We start from the raw sequence: 21,518 nt of genomic DNA, 5'->3' as shown, positions 1-21,518 counted from the left end.
TTCACTTAAAAATAAAAACTAAGCTTCTAGCCCTTGCCATTGCCAAGAAAACCTTCCAAGCTTAGTCTTCCTGAACCAGAGAACCTAAAACAATAGTTACCAATGGCCTACCAATGTTAAATCAACATCAACTTGAAATGTAATCAATTTAAAAATATGATTTGAAAGTAGTTTTCAGTACTACATATATATATCTGACTGTGTCTGCCCATTTCTGTAGTTTTACAATCACATTTTCCTAAATATTTGTCTTCTCTTGTTTTTTATGTAAAACCCACAAAATGTAAAGGAGAAATTGACTATGTATAAAGTGGTGCTGTCAAATACACAAAATAAACAAAGTGGAAACAATAGAATAGTGAAATAGTAAAAATTTTATTTAATCACTTTCAGTCAAAGTAATATTTTGTGTTTCTTGTAAATATAGTAGGCAAAACAAATATTTCACCTGCAAGTGTTGGTTTTTTTCTTTTTAAAAACAAAAGCCTGTAACATTTATTTTTTAATGCCAGAACTCTGTTAGCTGGCTGTTTCTTACTGAATTAATATATTTTTAAATTTGACAAGTTCAGTATTAAAGGACTATGTGTGAAAAGCTTCATTGAATGTATTTTAGTACTGGTTCAGAATTACATTGAAATGCAGTTGTTTTTTACTATTTATTAATTTAGGAAGTATTAACAGGTTTAGAATCCTTGCCATGTAAATATCGGGAGCAAAAGAAAAACATTACAACAATGAGCTTTTGTTTAAAGAGACATTATACCAGAATATAAACATCTGATCTCTATTTAGGAGGACTTTCCCATATTACAGAGTGATCATCATTACAATACCTATGACATTTTGTTTTTAGTTATTTTATTTAATTGAGTAAAATCTCCGATTACACATATTTAACAGACCAGGATGTCTATCAAATGTAAATATTAAAAAAAAATTGAACAGGTGTGGTGGGGGTTTTTGCAGGTCAATGTACTTTGTCTGAGTATTGAATAAAAGGTAACTAAATATCTAAGTATCTATTTGTCCTCTGTCTATTTTGCTGAGTACATAACTGGTGTGTTAATTTTTCTATAATAACCGCCTTCCATATTTTTGAGACATTCCTCTACAGTTGGACTATTTTTCTTTTTCCAATGAGAGTCTATCAATAACTGAGGAGCTACTAGCAGATGAGAGATTAATTCTTCATTACTTTTTATGTGATCATTTCCTCTAGGAAGTCACATGAGGATTACCAAAGGATCATTTGGTAATAAATATCCAAAAATATTTGGTGATGGATTGCATCCCAGTATTCTCTGGTGACTGGGCATGTGCACCATCTATGCATAAAATCTCTTCTTTCACTATGATTTCTCCCAACATTTGTTCCCATTCAAGTGTGTGTGTGTGTGTATGTATGTATGTATGTATGTATGTATAACCTGACTGGTGTGAGGTACCATTGAAACAGTATCTTAAATAAATTTTCTTAAATAAATTTTCTTTTATTGTGCTGCAGACTGAAGTTGTTGGTACATTTTTCCAGATCAAACATCATTCGTCTGGTATAATTTTTCTGCCCAGGTCCTTTTCCGAGCATGTCATATATGGACATTTTTTGTTAGGAAAGTTGTCTGCAAAGATTGAATTAGTTATAACCTATTTGTTTCCTAATTGACCAGATGCCACCACTTCTATTAAAGTTAGGTTTCTGTATAAAACATTTTTTTTCTAAAGAGTTGAAAGAAATATAATGTCTAACTAGAAAGTACTGTTACCATGGGAGAGTGGGCCAGTTAAAGTTAGTTTTGATCTCTAAATAAGTTAGAAACGTTTCTTTGCTCAGTAGCGGGTGAACCATATATATTCCATGGCTCTCCCAATTTTTAAAGCTCTCTGGTTCGTAATTTGGGTTAATATCTGGATTATTTGCAGTGGGTATCATTTGGCAAGATAAAAGATCTTCTTTTATATCTAGTTCTATCGCAAATCTGTAGAGTAGCCTTACTATAGGATGTGTATAAATTTCTGGAGGGTGTGATTTTTTTTTTTATTTTTTTTTTAAATTAATCCATGGTAGCCTAGTGATGCACACACCACCACAATGTTCGTGCTCTGTAAAGTGTTTGGATGGGTTAAAGCGCCTACTACTGCTTTGGGCTGGCTGGCTTGATAGTACCATAGATTATTTGGAACCAGCTAGTCCATCCTGTTTTAATGGGTTTGTACAAAGTTTCTGCAGTTTCTTTTGGTCTTATTCCATATACATTTTAACAAAATCCTCTGTATTCCTGCTAGGGTTTTATCTGGAATCATCAAAGAAATATTTTGAAACAAGAAGAGTATCCTTGGCAAAATGTTAATTTTGACCCTAGCTGTTCTTCCCAACCAAAAAATTGCATACTTCCCCAAGCATGCCGTTTGCTGAAGTTGTGTTTGACATTTCAATCATAGAATTCTTCAAGACTATTTAAGATTTGAATTCCCAGGTGTCTTCTAGAATTCATTGCCCATTTGTACCCAAATGTTTTCTGAAGGAATAGCTTTTCAGAGTTGGACACATTTATAGCTAGGTTTTCAGATTTGGCAGGATTTACTTCAAATCTAACCCAAAGTCATAGATTTTTTTTTTTTTTTTTTTTAAGAAACTAATTTTAAGGAAATGTTTGGTTCATATAAAAATTACATTATCTGCATTTAAAGCTATTTTCTGATGTGTTCCTGCAAGTTTTATTCCTGTGATAGATTCCTTGTTCCTCATCGTTGTGTGAAAGGCTCCATGAGCAATGCAAAAAGTAAAGGAGACAATGGACATCCCTGCCTAGTCCCTCTGTATAATTCAAACATGAGATTTAACCCCAATAACTCGCACAGCTGCTTTGGGGCTGGTGTCGAGTAGTTTTTTTCCATTTAAGGAACTAGGGGCCAATGTCCCTATAGGACAGGGCTTGAAATGGAAAGCTCCACTCTGTTCTATCAACGGCCTTCTCTGCATCAAGTGATAATTAAAAAAAATGGATCTTTTCGTGATCTGGTATTGTGGATAATCCCAAGAATTCGCTGAATAATGTATGATGTTTGTCTATCCTTAATGTATCCACTTTGATCTGGATTTACATAAGCTGAGAGCATGGACTGCAATCAGTTAACTAGTATTTTTACTAAAATCTTTGTCATGATTCAACAGTGATGTGGGCTTATAAGAGCTGCTTAAGGTAAGGTCTTTTCCAGCTTTAGGGAGAAAAACCACAGTAGCTTCGTTAATAGGTTGTGGAAGTTTATCCTCTAACAAAATAGCATTGAAGGTACCTTTCAAGGGACCCACTAATACCTCCTTAAATAAAGTAGAACCCCGTTTATCCGACCCTACGTTACCTGGCTCTCCGTATTAACCAGACAACTAGCGCACACAAGTCCGGAAGTGGGCGATCTCTCTTGTGGCTGCCACATGGCGCTGCAGTCCCGCACTTTCCCATTCTCCCGATTATCCGATCTGGCCCCAGTTCAAATTAGATCAGATAAACTGGGTTGTGTTGTACCTTGTAAAATTCTTATGGAAAACCATCTGATCCTGGAGTTTTACTACTTTTCATGACTTGCTTTTGCCACTCAGATTTTTTTCTTTTTATTTCTTTATCTAAAGTTTATAATTTTTGTTTATCTTTGGCAAGCCTGCTACTTCCAGATATTTTTGAATAACTTTAGAGCTTGGAGTATCTGAGGTAAGAAGGTTTTATAATAAAAAGCAAAAGTAGCACATACTTACGCTCCCTGATGAAATACTTTTTTCTGATTGTTTTTAATTGGTGAAACAATATGTTGGTCTTGAATCACTTTTAGCTTTCAAGCCAATAGCCTATCAATTTTATTTCCTTTTTCAGAAAACATTTGCTTTGTATACCTCAGGGCCATCTGTCATGAACACATTCAATTTTCATATATATGTTAATTGTTCATACACTTTTTTGGAACCTGTGTTTTTGATGAAGGTCTTGTAGCCTTTTTATCTCCTGTTTTAGTTCTGCCGTTTCTTGAGCTCTTTCTTTTTTTCAGCTGAGAGGCTCTGCATATCAGTTGGCCCCTAACCAGTGCTTTACGTGCTTCCCAAAGAAGGCCTCTTTTTGTATTGTCTGTATCATTTATTTATACATCTTGAAGAAGCAAGCAGTTCATTTTCCAAAAGGTTAATGTTTGGGACCCATACCAGCTATCAAATATTGCTTCCACTGGTGCATATTCTGACCTAATGGTGCCAATTTCTGCAAATCTTGTCAGCTTCATTAAGGATTTAGAGATTAACATTCAGTCTAGTCTAGCATATAACTGATAAGTGTACGAATAACAGTGTAATCTCTTTCCCCTGGGTGTAGTTCTGCTTTCTTATCCCCTTTCTCTTTTTATCAGATCTGTCCCAGAAAGGATTCATGTATAATTTCCCCTTCTCCAAAGTGTTGCAGTATTTTAAAGAAGTCCTTAAAAAAGGTTTTGGGATTTTTTTTGCTTTCAATTGGGAGCATACACTAAACCCATTGTTATTAATAACACAGCAATTGTGCTGTTCGACAAGATAAGCCATCCCTCCTTTTTCTTAAATTGAGTATTAATCTGAAAAGATACACGTTTAGCAAATACTATGCCCACTTTTTTTTTTCTTTTTTCTTTGGCTGAAGCAAAAAATGTCTGAAACCAGTTACCTTGCATGCCCATAATTTTCCCCTCCTGAAAGTGAGTTTCGAGAGAGAGAAAATAATCTGAGTAGTTTTTGTTTTTAAATTCTTTCAGGCCTTTTTTTCCTTTTAATGACATAATTTAGCCTTTTATCATTCAAAGACATTACTTCAAAAGAAAGAGCCATTCTTGTGATAATTCCCCTCATTTGCCTTATTTAATTCCAGAAATAAAATACCAACAGGGCTTATAAATCAGCCACCAAATGATTGTTTTGCTGAATGCTAAATCCTCGTACTCTCTCCATGAACACTTGGATTACTTCTCTTCAATCCAGAGGAGGTAATTCTGCCTTTAGGGATAGATTACCGTCTGATCATTTGTGTTACACAGGGGATTTTACACAGAACCCTGCCGAAGTCTCCTCCCATCCCCTCTCTATTTGCTCCAATCTCCACCATACCTGGGACCTCCCTTTCTACAGCCCCTTGTCCTTTGTCCTTTATTTTCTCTACTTTTTAAAATAAAAAACACAGCTATCACAGTTATGATCACCCCAGTTGAAGCACATTTCATACTATTCCCCTTCTAACATAAACATAGTTTACAACAGTTCATTCTTGATGACTCCCAAGAAATCCCTTGTAGGTTATTTGTCAGGTATCTGTGTTCTCCTGTTCAGCTTCACTTCTGCCATTGCAATATGTTCTCTAGAGGCTCTTGTCTTTTCTTTTCCTATCTTCCTTTTTTGGGTTTCACCATCTGTCAGGATTCTAACAGCATTTTATCCTTGGTTTCTACCTCTGGAGTATCTGCTTGTGTGTCTGAGATTTGGAGTTCTATTCCAAGAGTATATTTTCCCCCCTTGTTTAAAGTCTCTTACTGTGTGTTGCAAGTTGAAAGAGAATTTAAATGGGTATCCCCATCTATAGCAAATATCTTCCTGCCTGAGTGCTGCTGTAATTTCTCCCAGTGCTTTCCTCTTTTTTTAAGATTGGGGCAGAGAGAGTATGGAAAAATTGCAGTTTGTGTCATTTGAGTCTTAGCTTTGAATGCTCTCTGGCTTTTTTCCTAATTAAGTTTTTTGTCTGATAATGGTGAAATTTCACAATTAGATCTCTGGGTCTGTTACGGTTATTAGACTCAGTTGGGGGCAACAGTGCTGTATGTGCTGTCTACTTTCACCCCTTGCAGAGAGCTGAGATTTAACAAATCCACAGCTGAAGTGTTTACATATTGGCTTCCTCTTTCAACGTTTTCAGGCAGTCCCTTAATTCTGAGGTTATTTCTTTTCACTCTGTTTTCTATATCATCCAATTTAAGATGCCCCTCTCTCTCTCTCCCCCCCACCCCTCCCTCCCTGCCCCTCATCAGTGCCATGAAGCTCTGCAGCTCTGTCTGTCACTTGCTTCTTCTGGACCATCCCAGTGCATTTTGTATCTGAATGATTTGTTTGTTAGATTATACACTTCTTGTAGCCAGGACCTTATTTTCTTCTTTGCATTGTGCAGTACCAAGTACACTATTATTGGAGCTTAACTAATAGATCTAACAAATGTGAATTGGTCCCATTCGTCTCACTGTGTTAACAACTGTGAAACCTAATGGTGACAATTCAGATATCAGTCCACATTGGCATCAGGAATCAGAAGATCATGCCTAATTTGTGTGGGACATTTTTTAATTTACTGACCTAGCTTCAGAATAAGCTGTCAAAATTGCCCCCTGCAACTAGTTTGCTGCTGACCATGTTAGCAGAAGTATCCAACTAATGTGATTATCCAGTATGGTTGGAGATGGGGGAAAAAAACATATGGTCCTTAGCCTTCTCCCAGCTTCAGGATTTCTCTGGAAAAGATGAATGCTGGTGGAGAGAGAAGAGTAGACTCTATGTACTAAAGATGCTGAGCCTATTGGGAAGTTTAGTGGCAGCTAACCAAGGAAGCATGTGGGGGGAGTTTTATTCTGCAGTGAACTCTAAAAGTCTGAAAATGTTCCATGAGAACATTTATTTACTGATTTACTTATTTGCTGTAGATTTGTAAAACTGAGAGGCACCTAGCTCATATTCTGCACACCCCTCACTAATTAAAAACATAATCTCTGCAGCCAGTGTAACAAAAAATCCAGCAGCATCCCCACAAAATATAGTTTGGCATATCTGTCTGCCAAAATAGTCCTCAGTGCTGCAAGATTTTGCATAATTTCTGTGGGGACAACATTAGTGTTGAAACTCAAATGGGGAGAGCAAGAGTTCTACAGAGGGTAAAGCATTGAAGTTGATATTATTGTTTAGTCAAGTAAAACAGTATCTTTCCTTATTTGAAGCATTTTCCGAGACCCAAAGCTACCATAGAGTAATACAAGCCACTACTGTCTCAAATATGGTGACCAATCATGAGGGGAAATTCTTTCTAAGTAGGGTGTCTGCTAATAGGCCCAGATCTAGCAAAGCACTTAAGTGCATGTGTACCTTTAACTGTGTGAATAGTCCTACTGACTTGAGTGCAGTACTCACATGCGTAAGTGTATTGCTGGATTGGGGCTTTAGAAAGGAAGATAAAATGTTAACATTAAAGTTTATTAATGTTTAGCTTGTAGTCAGGATTCAAGAGAAAATTATTCTACTCACCAAAATTTAAGTAGCACTGTCAACACAAAAAAGTACATGTTGTACACAAATTTATTAACACCTTGGATTATAATTACTGGAATTTGTTTTGATTAACATTTTCACTGTTTATGCTGCTTGTTTATGTTCTGCAGTTCTCTGCAGAACACAGGAATTGTTTTACGGGTCCATCTAATCCAGTATCTGACTTGCCAGTACCAGATTCTTCACAGGTAGTTTGTGCAACAAACTACCCCGTGCACAATTATGGAATAACTTGCCCATATGGAAAGATTCTTCCTAATCCCAGACAGTGAATGGTTGTCGTCTTTTCCCCTTAAACATGAAGGTTTATATCCCATGTATAAAACTTAGTTATCCTGTTTTATGTAATTCTAGATGTTCTCATTTTTCTCATTTCTCTTTTTCAAATCCTCCTAAATTCTTGGCTTTAATGATTTCCAGTGGCAGTGAGCTGTCAGTTAATTGTGTCTGTGTAAAGTATATATTCATTAGTTTTAAATTAATTTCCTTTCAATTTTATTGAATACCCTCTTATATTATGTGAGAGGCTAAATAGGAACACCCAGTTTACCTTGTCTGTACCATTCATTGTATTGATTATTTCTGTCATGTCTCCTCTCTAAAGTAAACAGTCCCAGTCTTTTCAATCTCCCTCATTCGGAGGTCTGCATACCAATCACCTATCTCTGGACCTTTCTCTTTCTCTCTTTTTTGAGATATGGTGATCCAAAATTAACAGAGTATTCTAAGTGAGAGTGTATCACTAAAGTATATAATTGCTTTATACTGTTCTTATTTTTTATCCCATACTTGTACCTCTTAACACTTCGTTTTTGTTTTTTGACCACTGATGTGCATTGAGCAGAGGTTTGCCTGGAGCTGTTCCAGTTGGTTCACCCATGTCTCTTTCCTGAGAGTTTCAAGAACTCACTAATGTCTATGACAGAAGTTCTGATTCCTCTTCTATTAAAAGGCATTCTGGTTCATCTGTTTTTGCATTTAAGCTTCTTTCATTGGTGTATAGAAATTTATAATTTATTTTTTGCTCTGTATTTGTATTTAACTCCTTAGTCTGACATTATTTTCCAGAATTTTTCTGTGATTTCAGAAGTTCCACTGTAACTTTTATCCTACCCTTCACCTGATATACAGAGAGATTTAAATTATTAGCATTTAAGCAAATGTCTTTATCCTGAGTGCCCCCACTGCATGCATTGTATTTCCATTAATGCCTGTCAGTTTTTGGAGGGGATTATTAAATAATTTTCTGTGCCAGCAATCTGGTTCTACGTTGGTTAATTGTATTTTAATTTTAGGTGCTCAGTATATCAGTCTAGGTTTCACACTTCAGGGAGAATATGTAAAAACAGATGTCACTGAAGTTAAGAAAAAAAATTCTTGTGGTCTTCAATTTTATAAAAGTTTGATTTTTTACAGAATTTAAACTTGGGGCAAATGTAAGTTGACTGTGTCCCTTTAGTAACTTTACATGAATTTGTCTGCTTGATGTGTGGTATCTTTGGCAGAAGAAATTTTTTGTTTCACAGAATCATAGAGGTGTAGGACTGGAAGGCACCTCTAGAGGTCATCTAGACCATTCCCCTACCGTCAAGGCTGGACTGTGTTTGTTTGTTTTTACTCTTCAGGAAAAAAGTGCCCTCCCTACTACAATCTGGTATAACTGTTTTGTTATACCAGCAGAGTTTTTCAGTTTTTGAGAGAAAAATAATTGTTTTCCAAAACTGAACTCTTTATCAAAATCTTCAGGACGTTTACTGGTATAGTTGCCTTTGGTAATAGTTTATGTATAGGAACAAAATCTAAATAAACCTTATTTTTCTATGCTTTCAAAGTGAATTAACTTCCAAGACAATACCAGAATTTGGACTCATGTATCGGAATGCGATATTGGTTTGTACTGATTTTTTAATATGGTGAGATCAGCCATTTGCTACCACCTCTTTGCTTCAGGTTAAGTGGTAGGAAACAGCAGTGTGTCATCAATAGGCCAGTCCCAAACCACTCTTCTTCACTGTGAAATTGATATGTACATGGCCTGCCCTCTTAAAATTTTGTCCCTGTTTCTGTTCAGTAGTGTGTTTTGGATGCCTTTGGGTTTTAGGTACAGCCCAGAATAATTTGCATTAGCTGGAGCAGCACATCCTTTGAAGTCCTACTGCAGCTGGTGGGGAAGAATCCTGAATCAGGTTTAAGAATTAAAGGTGCTTGCTGTCTGTGAATGAGCAGAAATAAGTACATCCTTTTGAAGAAATGAGAAGCAAAGTGGTTGAGAGAGGAGAAGAGGTCTTAAGTAGATGAGTGGGACTAAATCCAGGTTGATAAAAGTGCATGTGATACAATATGAAAAGTTGCATTACATTGGAGAAATAATAGTGTGTATTAAAACATGAATCCTAACAGGAACTGCTCTTTATAAAGAAATTCTGCTTACATTTCTGTGGGACCTGACCGTTTACCTTTAATTAATTATTTCTGCATTCCAGTTTTGACAATATTAAATAGATTTATAGCATTTTTTAAAAATACTTTTCAGTTTTATATATCTGGAGCCTTTGCTCTATTTCTCTTTGTTGAAAATAAATGTAAAATTTAAGCTTACTAGGCTAACGATTGATGACCAATTTATGAACATGCTAGAACTGCAAAAAGTAATGCCACTATATTGTATTTTATCCCTACACAATTTCTATTAATTTTGTAAAAGTCAGATTATACATGTTTAACAAGCAGTTGTCAGATTAATTTTTTTTGTTGAATCTGTTTTCCATTTCAATTTACTACTTTCAGATGTATAACACAACTTTTTAGCATATCTCCTTATTTTACAATAAACGCTTCTAGAGCAAGAACACATTATTATGGTCAATCTGTTTTAAAAAAATAAATAAGCTGTATTTCTTCCTAGACTGTGGACATCTCTACGGCAATGAATGAACGAACAATGGCTCAGAAGAGGCTTACAGAAAATACATTTGACTTGGAGGCCATGTGCTTGTTAAATCGTGCACAGGAACAGGTGGGTTGCGCTGTTTTTTCTTTATCAGAGTTTTGTGAAGTCAGTGAAAAATGATGCTAAGCTTCTTTTTAGATCAGGCCACTTTCTCTATAAATACCGAAATATGGATTTTAGGAGTCTGACTTTAGGCACTCATTTGAAAATTTTAGTTTAAATTTTTACCACAGAGTATTTATTGTTGGTGATACATAAGCCAGAAGTAAACTAACTTGATTTTCAGATTGCATGGCTGGAAGTTAAAAGGTGATGAGAATTTTATTTGTAAACACATGCCCAGAACAATTGTGATGAGCACAGTATAAAAAGCTAGGCAGAGTTCAAGTGGGAGTCCTTGAGAGAATGCTATTTTAAAAAACGATCTTTCATAGTAAAACAGTACTTTAAATATACCATAGTGTTGGATATATAAGGCATACTATGGTTTACCTGGTGATATTTCTGTTTCACATCTCTGATTAAGGAATTGATCAGAAATAGTTTTTCCTAGTCCCGAAAAAGATTATAATTATGGTGGAAAGAGGTTGGGGGCGACAGTAGTAATTTTTGTACTTGTCTCCAGAACAAGTACTTTACAAAAGTGATGAAAATAGTTGTATTATGGTGGTAAAGAATAGGGGGATGACTTGTTCATGGTCACTCTGTGGTTTAAATGTTTTAAAGTAAAAATAGTTCTAAATTATAGTAACTTTGTATTTTTTTTATTAAACCGGGGGGGGGGAATGTTCTGTTTCATAACACAAATGGCATGGATCTTTACATTTGGGGGGAGAAGTTGCAGATTTTTATTTTGTTTTTATGCTGATCTATCTTGTAGATTGATGCCTGGGCGCAGTCAAATTCTCTGCCGGGCCAATTCACAGGAAGTACTGGAGCACAGATTTTGTCCTCAGATGAGTTGTCCAACAGTGGTCCCCAAGCCTGGATTAGAAAGGTAGATGATATGCAGACAGATATGTCCAAATATCACATGATAAATAACATTGAAATTATTGGAAGATACGAAAAATGGCACACTAAAGTTGTTAACAGTCTACTACAATGTACTTGGAAAATATGCTATACCTTTAACTGAATTAATTTACTATATGCGTTCAATCTAGGCATAATAACAATGCATATCTATCTAGCTATGCGTTAAGGTGTTCATATGAACAGGTTTTCTGATGCCTAGAGAGCTTGATAGGTGCATTATGGAAATTTTAAAAAAATCTGGCTGGTATTTGAAATAGATTGGTTCACGCATTCTATTACTGTTGATGTGCTGAAATGACATCCATAATCTTGGGTATGGTTGCAGTGGTAGGTCATCAATTAAGCTAATCCGTTTGGAATGTACTGGTCAGGGCCTGATCCTGATGTAATTGAATTCAGTGGTGTTTTGGCATTGACTTCAATGGGAACAGGATCAGCACTTCTGTCCCAAGATGAATTGTTCTGTTTGGATTAGTTCCATCCATTTACTTTCTTGCCTCAGTTTGCATTATATAACACCATTTCTGCAAGCCAAATATTTTGAAATATTAAAATAGGGGTTGCAACTGGTTTATTGATCTAGTATCATCAAGCACCTAGATATTTGTTAATAAGAGAAATAACAGCCTATCACCTGAGCAAAATGTGTCATACATTTTTATGTTTTTGTAAATTTGTTAATATTTTATATTTCGTCTTTGAAAATCAGTGTTGAACGAGTTCTGTTTCAGTGAATAAAACTGGGGAATCTATGAGATTTCCATTTTTACAGGCAAATAATCATGAGTAACAGCACTCACTCTGGCAATGGTTGCAGTAGCTGAGTTTGTTACAAAACTGATTTTGCTCATTCTATAATCCACAAAAAAGTAATAGGATTCTCAAAACTAGTAAGTTAGGTTTGAAGCTTAGGCAGAAATTTGACATGAGCTGAACAAGAGGTTCTTGAATTATGACACTCTAAAAATAGAAAGTGTTCACTAGAGTTCAGAACTCTTCCCCCTTTCCCCCCACCCCCCAAGTTTTTAGGAAGACAATAGAAAGGAAAGAGAGATACTTGTTAGATGGAAAATTTTCTGGGATCTTGATGAGACTTAGGGCTGAGGACCAACTTTAAATTAAGACTTCCATAAACTAAATGTTGTTTTGAATTTGTAACGTTGCTTCAGAGTATCAGCTCCAGTGATTGAAAAATAGAGTATCTACCTTTTTCCTGGCAGAGAGAGACTTCAAAATGAAAACCACTCAGCAGAGAGGCTTATGAGTGAGGAGAAAAAGAGAACTTTTCCACTTAAAGGCTTGTGAAAGAGGCCAGTAAGCCTTCCTAAGGCTCTCTGGGGTTCTCTTTTCCTGCGTACCTCAGGAGATTCCCAAGACAAGGCAGGAGAATGCCCCTTTGATCTCCTCTTTCCCAAGCCCCCCGTTTTCATCCATCTCTCCTTCTTTGACATTCTCTGATGGTCTTCTGTAGCTTGCAGTAGCAGGACTGTCCTTTAACAAAATACATGGAGTGGAGAAGGCAGGTGTGTTTTCCCTCTGCCTTTTTCTCCTGTACTCCTGAGCTGCTTCTGAGCATGTCATCCTTCTCAAAAGATATTCATGTCTCTGCGGGGAGAAATATGTAGACAGGGCCGGCTCCAGGCACCAACTTTCCAAGCCGGTTCTTGGGGCGGCAATTAGAATGGGGCGGCAGTCTGTGTCCCGTGGCAGCAATTCGGCGGTGGCTGCTTGGGGCAGCAAAATTGCTAGAGCCGCCCCTGCATGTTGACTGTTGACCTCTGGCTTGAGAAAGCTTCAGATGGGGATGTGGAGTTCAGTAGCAAATGAGCAGGCAGGGAGAAACACTAGTACTTCTGTCCTTTCTCTAATCAATAGACATCCTGTGGTTTGAAGCAGCAGAACTCTTCTCTGGCAGACCATAGGAGAATCCATTGGGTGGAGAAGTCAGGGAGGCACTCGTGCTTCCCCCACACTTTCTCCTGCATTGTTGAGCTGTTCCTCAGATTGACTTCTTTGCTCCTTTCAGCTTCCCCATTCCCCATGTATGGCCACCAAAATTTTGGGGTTGAGCGGTAACCACAATCATAAACCCAATCTAAAGGGCTGTGGGGGCCCACACAAGTCTCTTAAAGCTTGCAAGAATTGTGGGACTGTTGACAAACCTCACAAAGCTTACTTAGAGGGTTGATGAACTTTACAAGGTGGACCTCAGCTCTGTGGATGAGATGGGAAAATCTCACACAAAAGGCAAAGCAGGCACACTGTGTTTTGAGTGCATATTATCTTTCAGGAACGGTAGTTTAAAAAAAAAAAAGAATGATCTAGTAAATACAGAGTTCAAGTTGCATTTCTCAGGCAAGGCACCTGAACGACCTTTAACTCTGCTTTTGTAGTGATGCCCTGAGAAATTAAACGCATGCTCAGTTATCCATCGTACTAAAATGTTAAATTTCTGTTAGTGACCACAAAAAGTAGAATGTCTTCTTCAAAGCTGTGTAGCGGTACTGCTGCTTTATGGCTGTCCTTACAGCTATACACAGCACACACAAAGAAATGTTACATATTACTGTTACAAATAGCATGCTGAAAGCAATCATGCCTGTCTTTACTAAGGGCCCTACCCTGCAAGGAGCTGGAGGCATGCAGCACTTGGCAGAATCAAAACTGTCAGTAGAGACAGAGTTAGTGTGTCTCCATATGCAGACATCGCACTTAGTATGACAGGCATGTATGAAACAGATTATAAAACCAGTGTGTGGTGTACATTTTTGATCCTCTAAATGCAAAGAAGATAATAGGCATTTCTGTGAGGCGAGCTAAGTTAGTTGGGGTTGCTTGTTTGAGAAAAGCAACCTTAACTCTGCATTTCCTGGGTTTCTAAGATTTGGGTTTCCAAAAATTTAATTAGTATTTTTGGAAGGTAGTATGTAGTCAAACCGCTATGTATCTGCAACCTTAACTTCACCTTAATAAATTTTTGTGTGGCATGTAAGTTAATTTACTTAAAATGGTTAATATGGCAAATTGAATAACTGTGGCATTCCAACTAGCAGCATTTTTATTTTCTTTCGTTTTAGCAGTGTGACTGATTCATAATGTTTGGACATTGGGTTGTTGAACAATATTCCCAAAAGAACAACATTCTGTAGGTTCCATTTTATCCCATTGATACAGTTGTGACCAATATTATTTTTTCTGAAAAGTGGATTTCTGTTTATCATCAATGATGTAATCAGTTCACAAATGTGGAAAATATTAACCTGTTACATATAGCATATATAGGATAGATTCTCTCTGGAGGCTGATGATTTGCAACAAAAGAAAACAAAACAGAATGTTGCTGTACAAAATATCATTTGAGGGGAAGTAGGTAAAATATTTTGGTCAAGCAAGTTCTTTTGAGGCTTACTCTTGTTTAGACTTTCCCAAAGCCACCAGTTGCTTCTAGATCAATAAACACTACCACATGTATTGTACAACAAATACATTTTTTCCAAAACTAGGTGTTTTTTAGGTTTGTGTTTTGTTAACTGGGTTCTTTTTTATAACACATTGCACAGTGTAATGGCTTTTTTGTTGATTTGTGCTATCTCTGTAAAACAAGGCATTTTCAGGGCTGTTATAAAGCTATATTTAGGGCTAGACATTCTGAAAAGGTAAAATCCTTTCTTCCACATTCCCTGGTGCTCACCACAAGTGAGTATAACTCCCTCCTCCAGTAGATGGAGACAAGAAAAAACAAAACTCTTGTGATATCACCTCCTCTTGAATGGAGAGTTGTCTGGCCTTCTCTGATCTTACAAGAAGTGGAGGCAGCCTTTCAAGTTATCACATGCTCATCACCTTCAGGCTTGTCTGCTACGCTGTGCTTTGCTTGGGGATGAAAGTAAAGGCCAGGTGGTTTAACAAGACGCTCTGATGTGGCTTATGCTACGCAGGCTCCCTGTCCAGTACTGAATCCATTACAAGTCCCTGGATTTAATTTTAATGCAAGGCCTCCGAATGGACTGGCTCTGAGGCTTCAGAGACTTCCTTTCTCTCTGGCTCAGCACAACAGTTATGAACAGCAGAAATCCTGGAGGTGACAGTGCTCAGTTTTTAGGAGGAAGGGGATAAGGCTTCCTTTGTGGTGGACTCTTTACAAAGGAGTTTCCTCTGAACATAAATCACTGTAATCAGTACCTTCCCGGTGGAATGGAAAACCAGTATCTTTGCCAAAGTCTTTCCAGCTCTAAGGGATGATACAGCATCACTTCCAGAAGATACACAATCAAAAATACTCTAAAGCTTTATATTCTGTACAATCTAAAATCAAAACAAAAAGCCCACCAACAAAACTACGCACTCAGTAATACCTTTGTACAAACAGAGGTGGTGAATTGTCCTTCAAACTAATAGGTGCTTTTCAGAATTTTGTTGGTACCCCTTTGGATGAATGGGAATATAGAGGCCTTTTACTCCAGAGTCCAGGATTCATTGGCCCTGGGAGCAGGTGTTAACTCTCCCTTGTAGGAGTTTGACCTGCTGTATATCTTCCCTATACGTCTCACCATAGTCAGTCCTTCAGAAGATAGCCAAATTCAGGGAGAAGATCATCCTGGTATTTCTGGACTGGCTGGAATTCCTGGACTGGCTCGGGAGGTGGTAGCACGGTAGCTGGCTGGATCTCTTCTGTGATCACCCACTATGTTTCACTGTGGGTACAATTCAGCATGGAGAATCCCTTGTTCTTGAGTGAACCTGCATGAAGAGGGATTTATCGGAACTGCTTGGTAAGTGTTCAAAAGCAGATTAAGGCATATTTCAAGCTTGATGCAAGGCCAGAAGATTTAAGTTCAGTTACTAGTGAAATTCTGTTCTGTTTTTGAAAGGCCTGGAATATTGGCTTTTGGGGTCCACGCCACTCTAATACTAAGAGGCAAAGTTAGAGCATTCTTCTATGATGCACTTTTGAAGATAATGTTTTTTAGGACAGCTGACAAGCTAAAACTGAGATTTTTTTTTTCTCTGTCCCGATAAGATCTGTATTTCGTGCCAAATGCCCTCTCTTGTGCACCATTAAAGAGGGGTGAACATTTCTTTTCAGTTTGCTTTTTTGTTAGGAGAGAATGAGTGCTATAAGTCCTTTAATTCAGGGAACCCTGCCTAATTTTTTATCAGGACAAGGTAGTAATTAGGGTTGCTCTCAATTTCCTTCCAAGTTGTTCTCCCATCCACAAGGCTGTTCCTTCTCCTTATTCTGACTGGCCCTGTGAAACACTCACTGTGAAGGCTTTGTGTATCTTAGATATCTAGTGGTTAGAAAGTCAGATCCCGTGTGGTGGTCGTGTTTTTGAGAGTCCCAACCATAAAAGGCTTAGCAATCTGCAAGCTTCAGTGTCTTGTGTGAGAGGAACCATTGACCAGGATGAAGCAGCTCTGTTTTCTATGAAGACTTATTCCTTCAACATCATGTCTACATCACTGACAGAAGAGGAGGAGATTCTTCCCCTCCAGAACTGTGTGGAAAGGAGCCGGTTAAGCATATTTACATGCTATCTCAAATCATTCTGGACTTGATGTTTTAGGCTTTGCTGCTGCCATCTTCGGTAGCCAGGTCCTGCTCACTGTAATCCCTTACTCTATTTTTTGTAAGGTATTCGCCTTTTGTCTTGTTATTGACATTCCCACTTATCTCTGGGCTTTGTTGGCATAGCATAAAGCTGTAAAATTGTAATTTTTTACCTGTTAGTTTGGTTTTTAAGCCCTCCTGTGCCAGCCCAGGTATCCCACGCTTGTTCTTATTTTGTTGTTGGAGTTGAAACTGTTCTGAAGTTATTTTCCTATTGTAGTTTTAAGCGTTAAGCATTCCAAACTATTTGAGCAGGATCTGCCAGCCAGCCTCCTTTGTAGGAGAAGTAGTGTCACAAGAGCATTGCTCTTTGTTCATCCCCATCTGCTGGTAGGAGGAGATGTACCCACTTGTCTGGCCTGGCATAGGAGGGCTTGGAGATTAACAGGTGAGAAGTTGCCATTAAACTGTCATCTTGATGAGCAATTTCTCTTGTAATACAATTTGTGAATAGAGATTGGGTAAATGGGAAATATTTTTTTAATCTGTTATGAAACTCATTTGACAATAGTAATGAAAAGAATTAGGAACATAGGATTTACTGTACCTGATGATCCTATTGGACTGTCTAGTCTGGTATTCTGCCTGTCTAATTTAAAATAAAAAGGAATTTGAATCTTCCACATGTCCTGCATCACTTGATTTTTTGATTTTTTTTTTTTTAACACTTTCAAAGTTCATTACAAATATGGCGCTCTTACAAATACCCCTGTGAGATAATGGGGTGGGTGAGTTAGTACGGTATTATCTTTGTTTGGAGAGAAGGAAACTGAGACAAAGAGCTGAAGTGTCTTCCAACATCACACTGTAAATTGGTGGCAGAGTGGACTTGGAGCGTAGTCATTTCAAGTACTTTGTTCAGTTTCTAGACCATACTGTTCCCTCTTAGTTCCATTCATTATCTAATTAAAAAAGTTAACATTTTATAAATGTCATTTTTCACATTCGCTTTAAAGTGCAGTTTCACTCTGAATGTAACTGTATAAATGGCATTGTATGGCTTCATGTTTTTCTTTTATGATTTCTATTTCAGTTATCCTCCGTTTATAAGTAAAAAGTTTTGTTTTGTTTTTCCTCTGACCTGCAGTACTTGTTCTCTTTAATTGGAATGTGAGACGAGCTGAACTCTTTATTTCTGGTAGTGATGTGTGAGAAACCAACTTTCTGCAGCCTGCAACGGGGTTGTGCAGGTGTAACTGTTTGCAGTGTAGTAAAAGGCTTTGTTAATGAAGCACAAGAAGGAATAGAATTCAGCTCTCATTCTTAACCCTGTTAGCTCTGTTGTGGCAACAGGAGTGAAAAGCAGTAAAAACATGGTCTGCCACTAAAATCAGCAGATATCAATACAAGATATGAATACACAAGAAGCAGATCTGAGTAAGACGATGCCATATTTACAGTCATTTTGAAGTACAATTGCACTTTAAAAGTTTAGATAAAGTTAGATTTTTTTCTAAGTTTAGGATTTGTTTAGGCTTTGATATTTCTGTCTAAGGTTAATGCCTTCATTTTAAGCCACGAAATGGGTATATTTTATGTCTTTTTTTTCCAAAATTAATTTGAAAATGTAATGGGAAAGCTCTATAACATGAAAGTGACTTCATCAAGAACTTGCTCCTACTCTGGTTGTGAACTGAATACACGTTGGTGAAAATGAAACAGATGTTGATGTTGAAAATTCTATCATTGCAAAGCAGGTACAAAAGAGGAATCGGAACCCTGGGTGACATTGACTGGGGTTTGTATCATACTCTGCATGGTTGACCTTTTCTTATGAGAGGTTCCTGGAAAAGACAGGGGAGGATGAAACTGGAAGTAAGTAAAAGCCATTCTAGGTGTATAGAGTGAGGCAGCTGGTATCGAACATCAGCTAACTTGTCTCTGCGTACACATAAACTGCATGGCCTGCACCGATTGAAAGTTGAACTGGAGAGGTAAACTTAGCCTCTGTCTACCCTTCCTTCCGTCAGAGCACCTTGTTGTTAAACTCAACATCCAGTTGCATGGTTTCTAGGGATTTGTTTTGTTGCTTATATAGGTAAATATTTGGAAAACTATTCTTATTATACATGTTCATGAATTTTTATTATTTAACTTCTTAACAACAGGAAATGTGGGGGGTTATGATGCATATGTCCTTGGTATGTGCCATAAGTGCCTGTGTTGAGAGGCTAATAGTTTTTATTAAGAATATATATATTCTAAGTCTCCTGGAAAAGGAAAACTTCTAATTCTGCTTATATTTGAAACCAAGGAAATATCTGTCTTCGTCTCTTCAAATCTGGGAAATATTGAGTACGTCAAACACAGTTAAAAAAATAAAAAAAAAAATAAAGAAATTTAAAAAGTGTTCCGTGAACTTACCACTATTTTGAAACATAGGTAAAGTTACTACAAAAATACTAGACATTGTACCTATTACCTACTGTGTGAGAATAACTGCGTTATCAATACCAATGTGTAAACTTGTATATTAAGTCAAGCAATTTGCTGCTGTGATGGAAATGACTGACTTACTTGGGTCAGTGGGTGGGGCAGAAGAGAGATGATAGTTCACAGAATAACCTGTGAACTTTCACCCCTCTATATGGAAACTTGTTTCAGGGTCAAATCCTTGTAGCTGCCTTCTTGCCACGGTCAATGCCAGCCCTACTATTCACAACACTGCGGCCATCGAGGCCTAGGTACGTAAACATTTAAGGAGTTTTTAAAGTTCTTTACAACAAAACAGATTTTTAAAAGTTCTATTTGATAAGCTTACGACACTTAACAACTATTATGTAATGATGATTTGAGACAATGATATTACAACTACTGCTGCTAAACTGTGTGGCTAAGTACCTTATTTTTGTTCATTTGTTTTTAAAGAAACGCCTGTATCTGTTCTATGTGGATTTTCAGAGTAAAATGTGTCTGCAACTGCTGCGTAATAAAGTGGGAAAGCATTATTCATATTTAAAATATGCCTAAACAGTATTTGAATGTCATTACTATATTTACTTGTATTTTGTTCAATAACTAGGTACACTTGGCACAAATGTTGCTAGTTAAACAATTAACACTGCCTCCTTTCACAAGATAAGAAGAGATTCATTGGAACCAAAGTAATGTGTTTAAAAATAAACGTTGGTTATCATTTTATTACTTACATGTTTGAAACAGGTCAATGTTTAAAATTGCCATTTTTGACTTAAAGGATCTCATTAAAATTTTCTTAAGCTGTTCCTAGTTTGATATTTTGAACAAATTATGTGTCTAACTTGTGTGTTATGAACTCGGGTTTATACAAGCCATGTAAATGTATGTAAAGCTAAGGTATATTCACTTGAATTGATCAATGAAAGGTTGTTATAAACATTTTTGGAAGCTCCCAGTTATTTTTTTTAAAATCGAGTGCTAACTTCAGGACTTGTTTTACTTTTCTTTCTTTGGATAGGATCAGTTCTTAAGAGCAGCCCCTGTAACTGGAGGAATGGGAGCCCAGCTGATGAGAAAAATGGGCTGGAGAGAAGGAGAGGGGTTAGGAAAAAACAGAGAAGGAACTGTGGAGCCTATCCTAGTGGATTTTAAGACCGATCGAAAAGGTAAACTCTTTCCTTAAACCTTTTAAAACACTATAAAACTGATAATGGTTTTCTTTCTATTATAGCAAAGAATAGAATGATCTTAGTATATGGAAATTATTTTCACTGTAATATGTAAATTACTATAAAATATTACAGTAAAAATAGTTGTATTGATGCTGGCCCCTTACACCCTAGCCTACATACATTTAGGCATGAGCTTAACTTTAAAGCCATAAATACTCTCATATAAGTCAATTGGGGCTCCTCTTCCATTTAAAGTTAGACACATGCATAAGCCTATCTGCAGAATCAGGACCCTACTGTGACTTACATGAGCTGCCCAGATTACACAATTGGGTATTTTGCACATATACACAAACTCGGCAGCAGTTTTATTTCACAATGCATGCTGAGGTATGCTGTGATTCAGAAAAAACGTTTTCAAGCTCTTAAAGTTAACATTTTAAAATGTGTTGCAAAATTCCAATTGACTTCAGTAGAGCCTGGATTTCACCCATATTGTTTCATAATGTGCATTGGTAAACCAGATTAACATTGGCTTGTAGTTTAAGTAGAAAAGTAAATATTTATCTGTTATTCCCTAACCTTTTTGAGCTTGCAATACATTACATAGATCACATTTAAGCTTACAGACATTTAGAGCAGAGTTTTCATTCAATCATAGTTTCACTCAGGAAAGAAACAAAGCACGTAAACTTAAACTTTATAGGCCTGATTTTCATAAATGCTGTTAAGTCAGTAAAAACTGCAGATGCTAAAAACCAGTCCCTGACTGTCCACATTGAGATTTCCCAATAGTGGAATGCTCTCAATCAAGCATTGAAAATAAGGTGTTAGAATCGTAAAAATTGTCTGTGTGGAGTCAGGAAATGGAGATCCTCAGAGTCTCACTCTTTCGTTTTACAAGTATAAGAATGAGATCCTGTCTAAAGTTTATAGCTCCTTTAGCAGTCTATACAATGGCTTTATAACTGAGCAATGAAACAGTCCACAAATATAGAAAAGGAAGCCATGAAAACA

At 36.9% G+C, this 21,518-nt stretch overlaps 1 protein-coding gene across 5 annotated transcripts in view; it reads left to right on the top strand.

Annotated features, from left to right (window-relative positions):
- The window catches only part of SON (SON DNA and RNA binding protein), a 61,537-nt gene that overhangs the window by 32,682 nt on the left and 7,337 nt on the right, over positions 1–21,518 (top strand). For 2 of the 5 annotated variants that reach the window (XM_075133007.1, XM_048867776.2), the window contains exons 7-9: positions 10,218–10,328; positions 11,143–11,259; positions 20,348–20,495. In XM_075133007.1, coding sequence (XP_074989108.1) covers positions 10,218–10,328; positions 11,143–11,259; positions 20,348–20,495 — 376 coding nt within the window. Of the gene's footprint in view, positions 1–10,217; positions 10,329–11,142; positions 11,260–18,605; positions 19,596–20,347; positions 20,496–21,518 lie in introns of those variants that run through there. The other 3 variants (XR_012670213.1, XR_012670214.1, XM_075133008.1) reach the window with 3 other exon arrangements.

Source organism: Caretta caretta, chromosome 1 (genome assembly GCF_965140235.1).
Source record: "Caretta caretta isolate rCarCar2 chromosome 1, rCarCar1.hap1, whole genome shotgun sequence".
In the NCBI taxonomy this organism is placed as follows: Eukaryota; Metazoa; Chordata; order Testudines; family Cheloniidae; genus Caretta; species Caretta caretta.
This window is presented reverse-complemented; position numbering and strand designations above follow the sequence as displayed.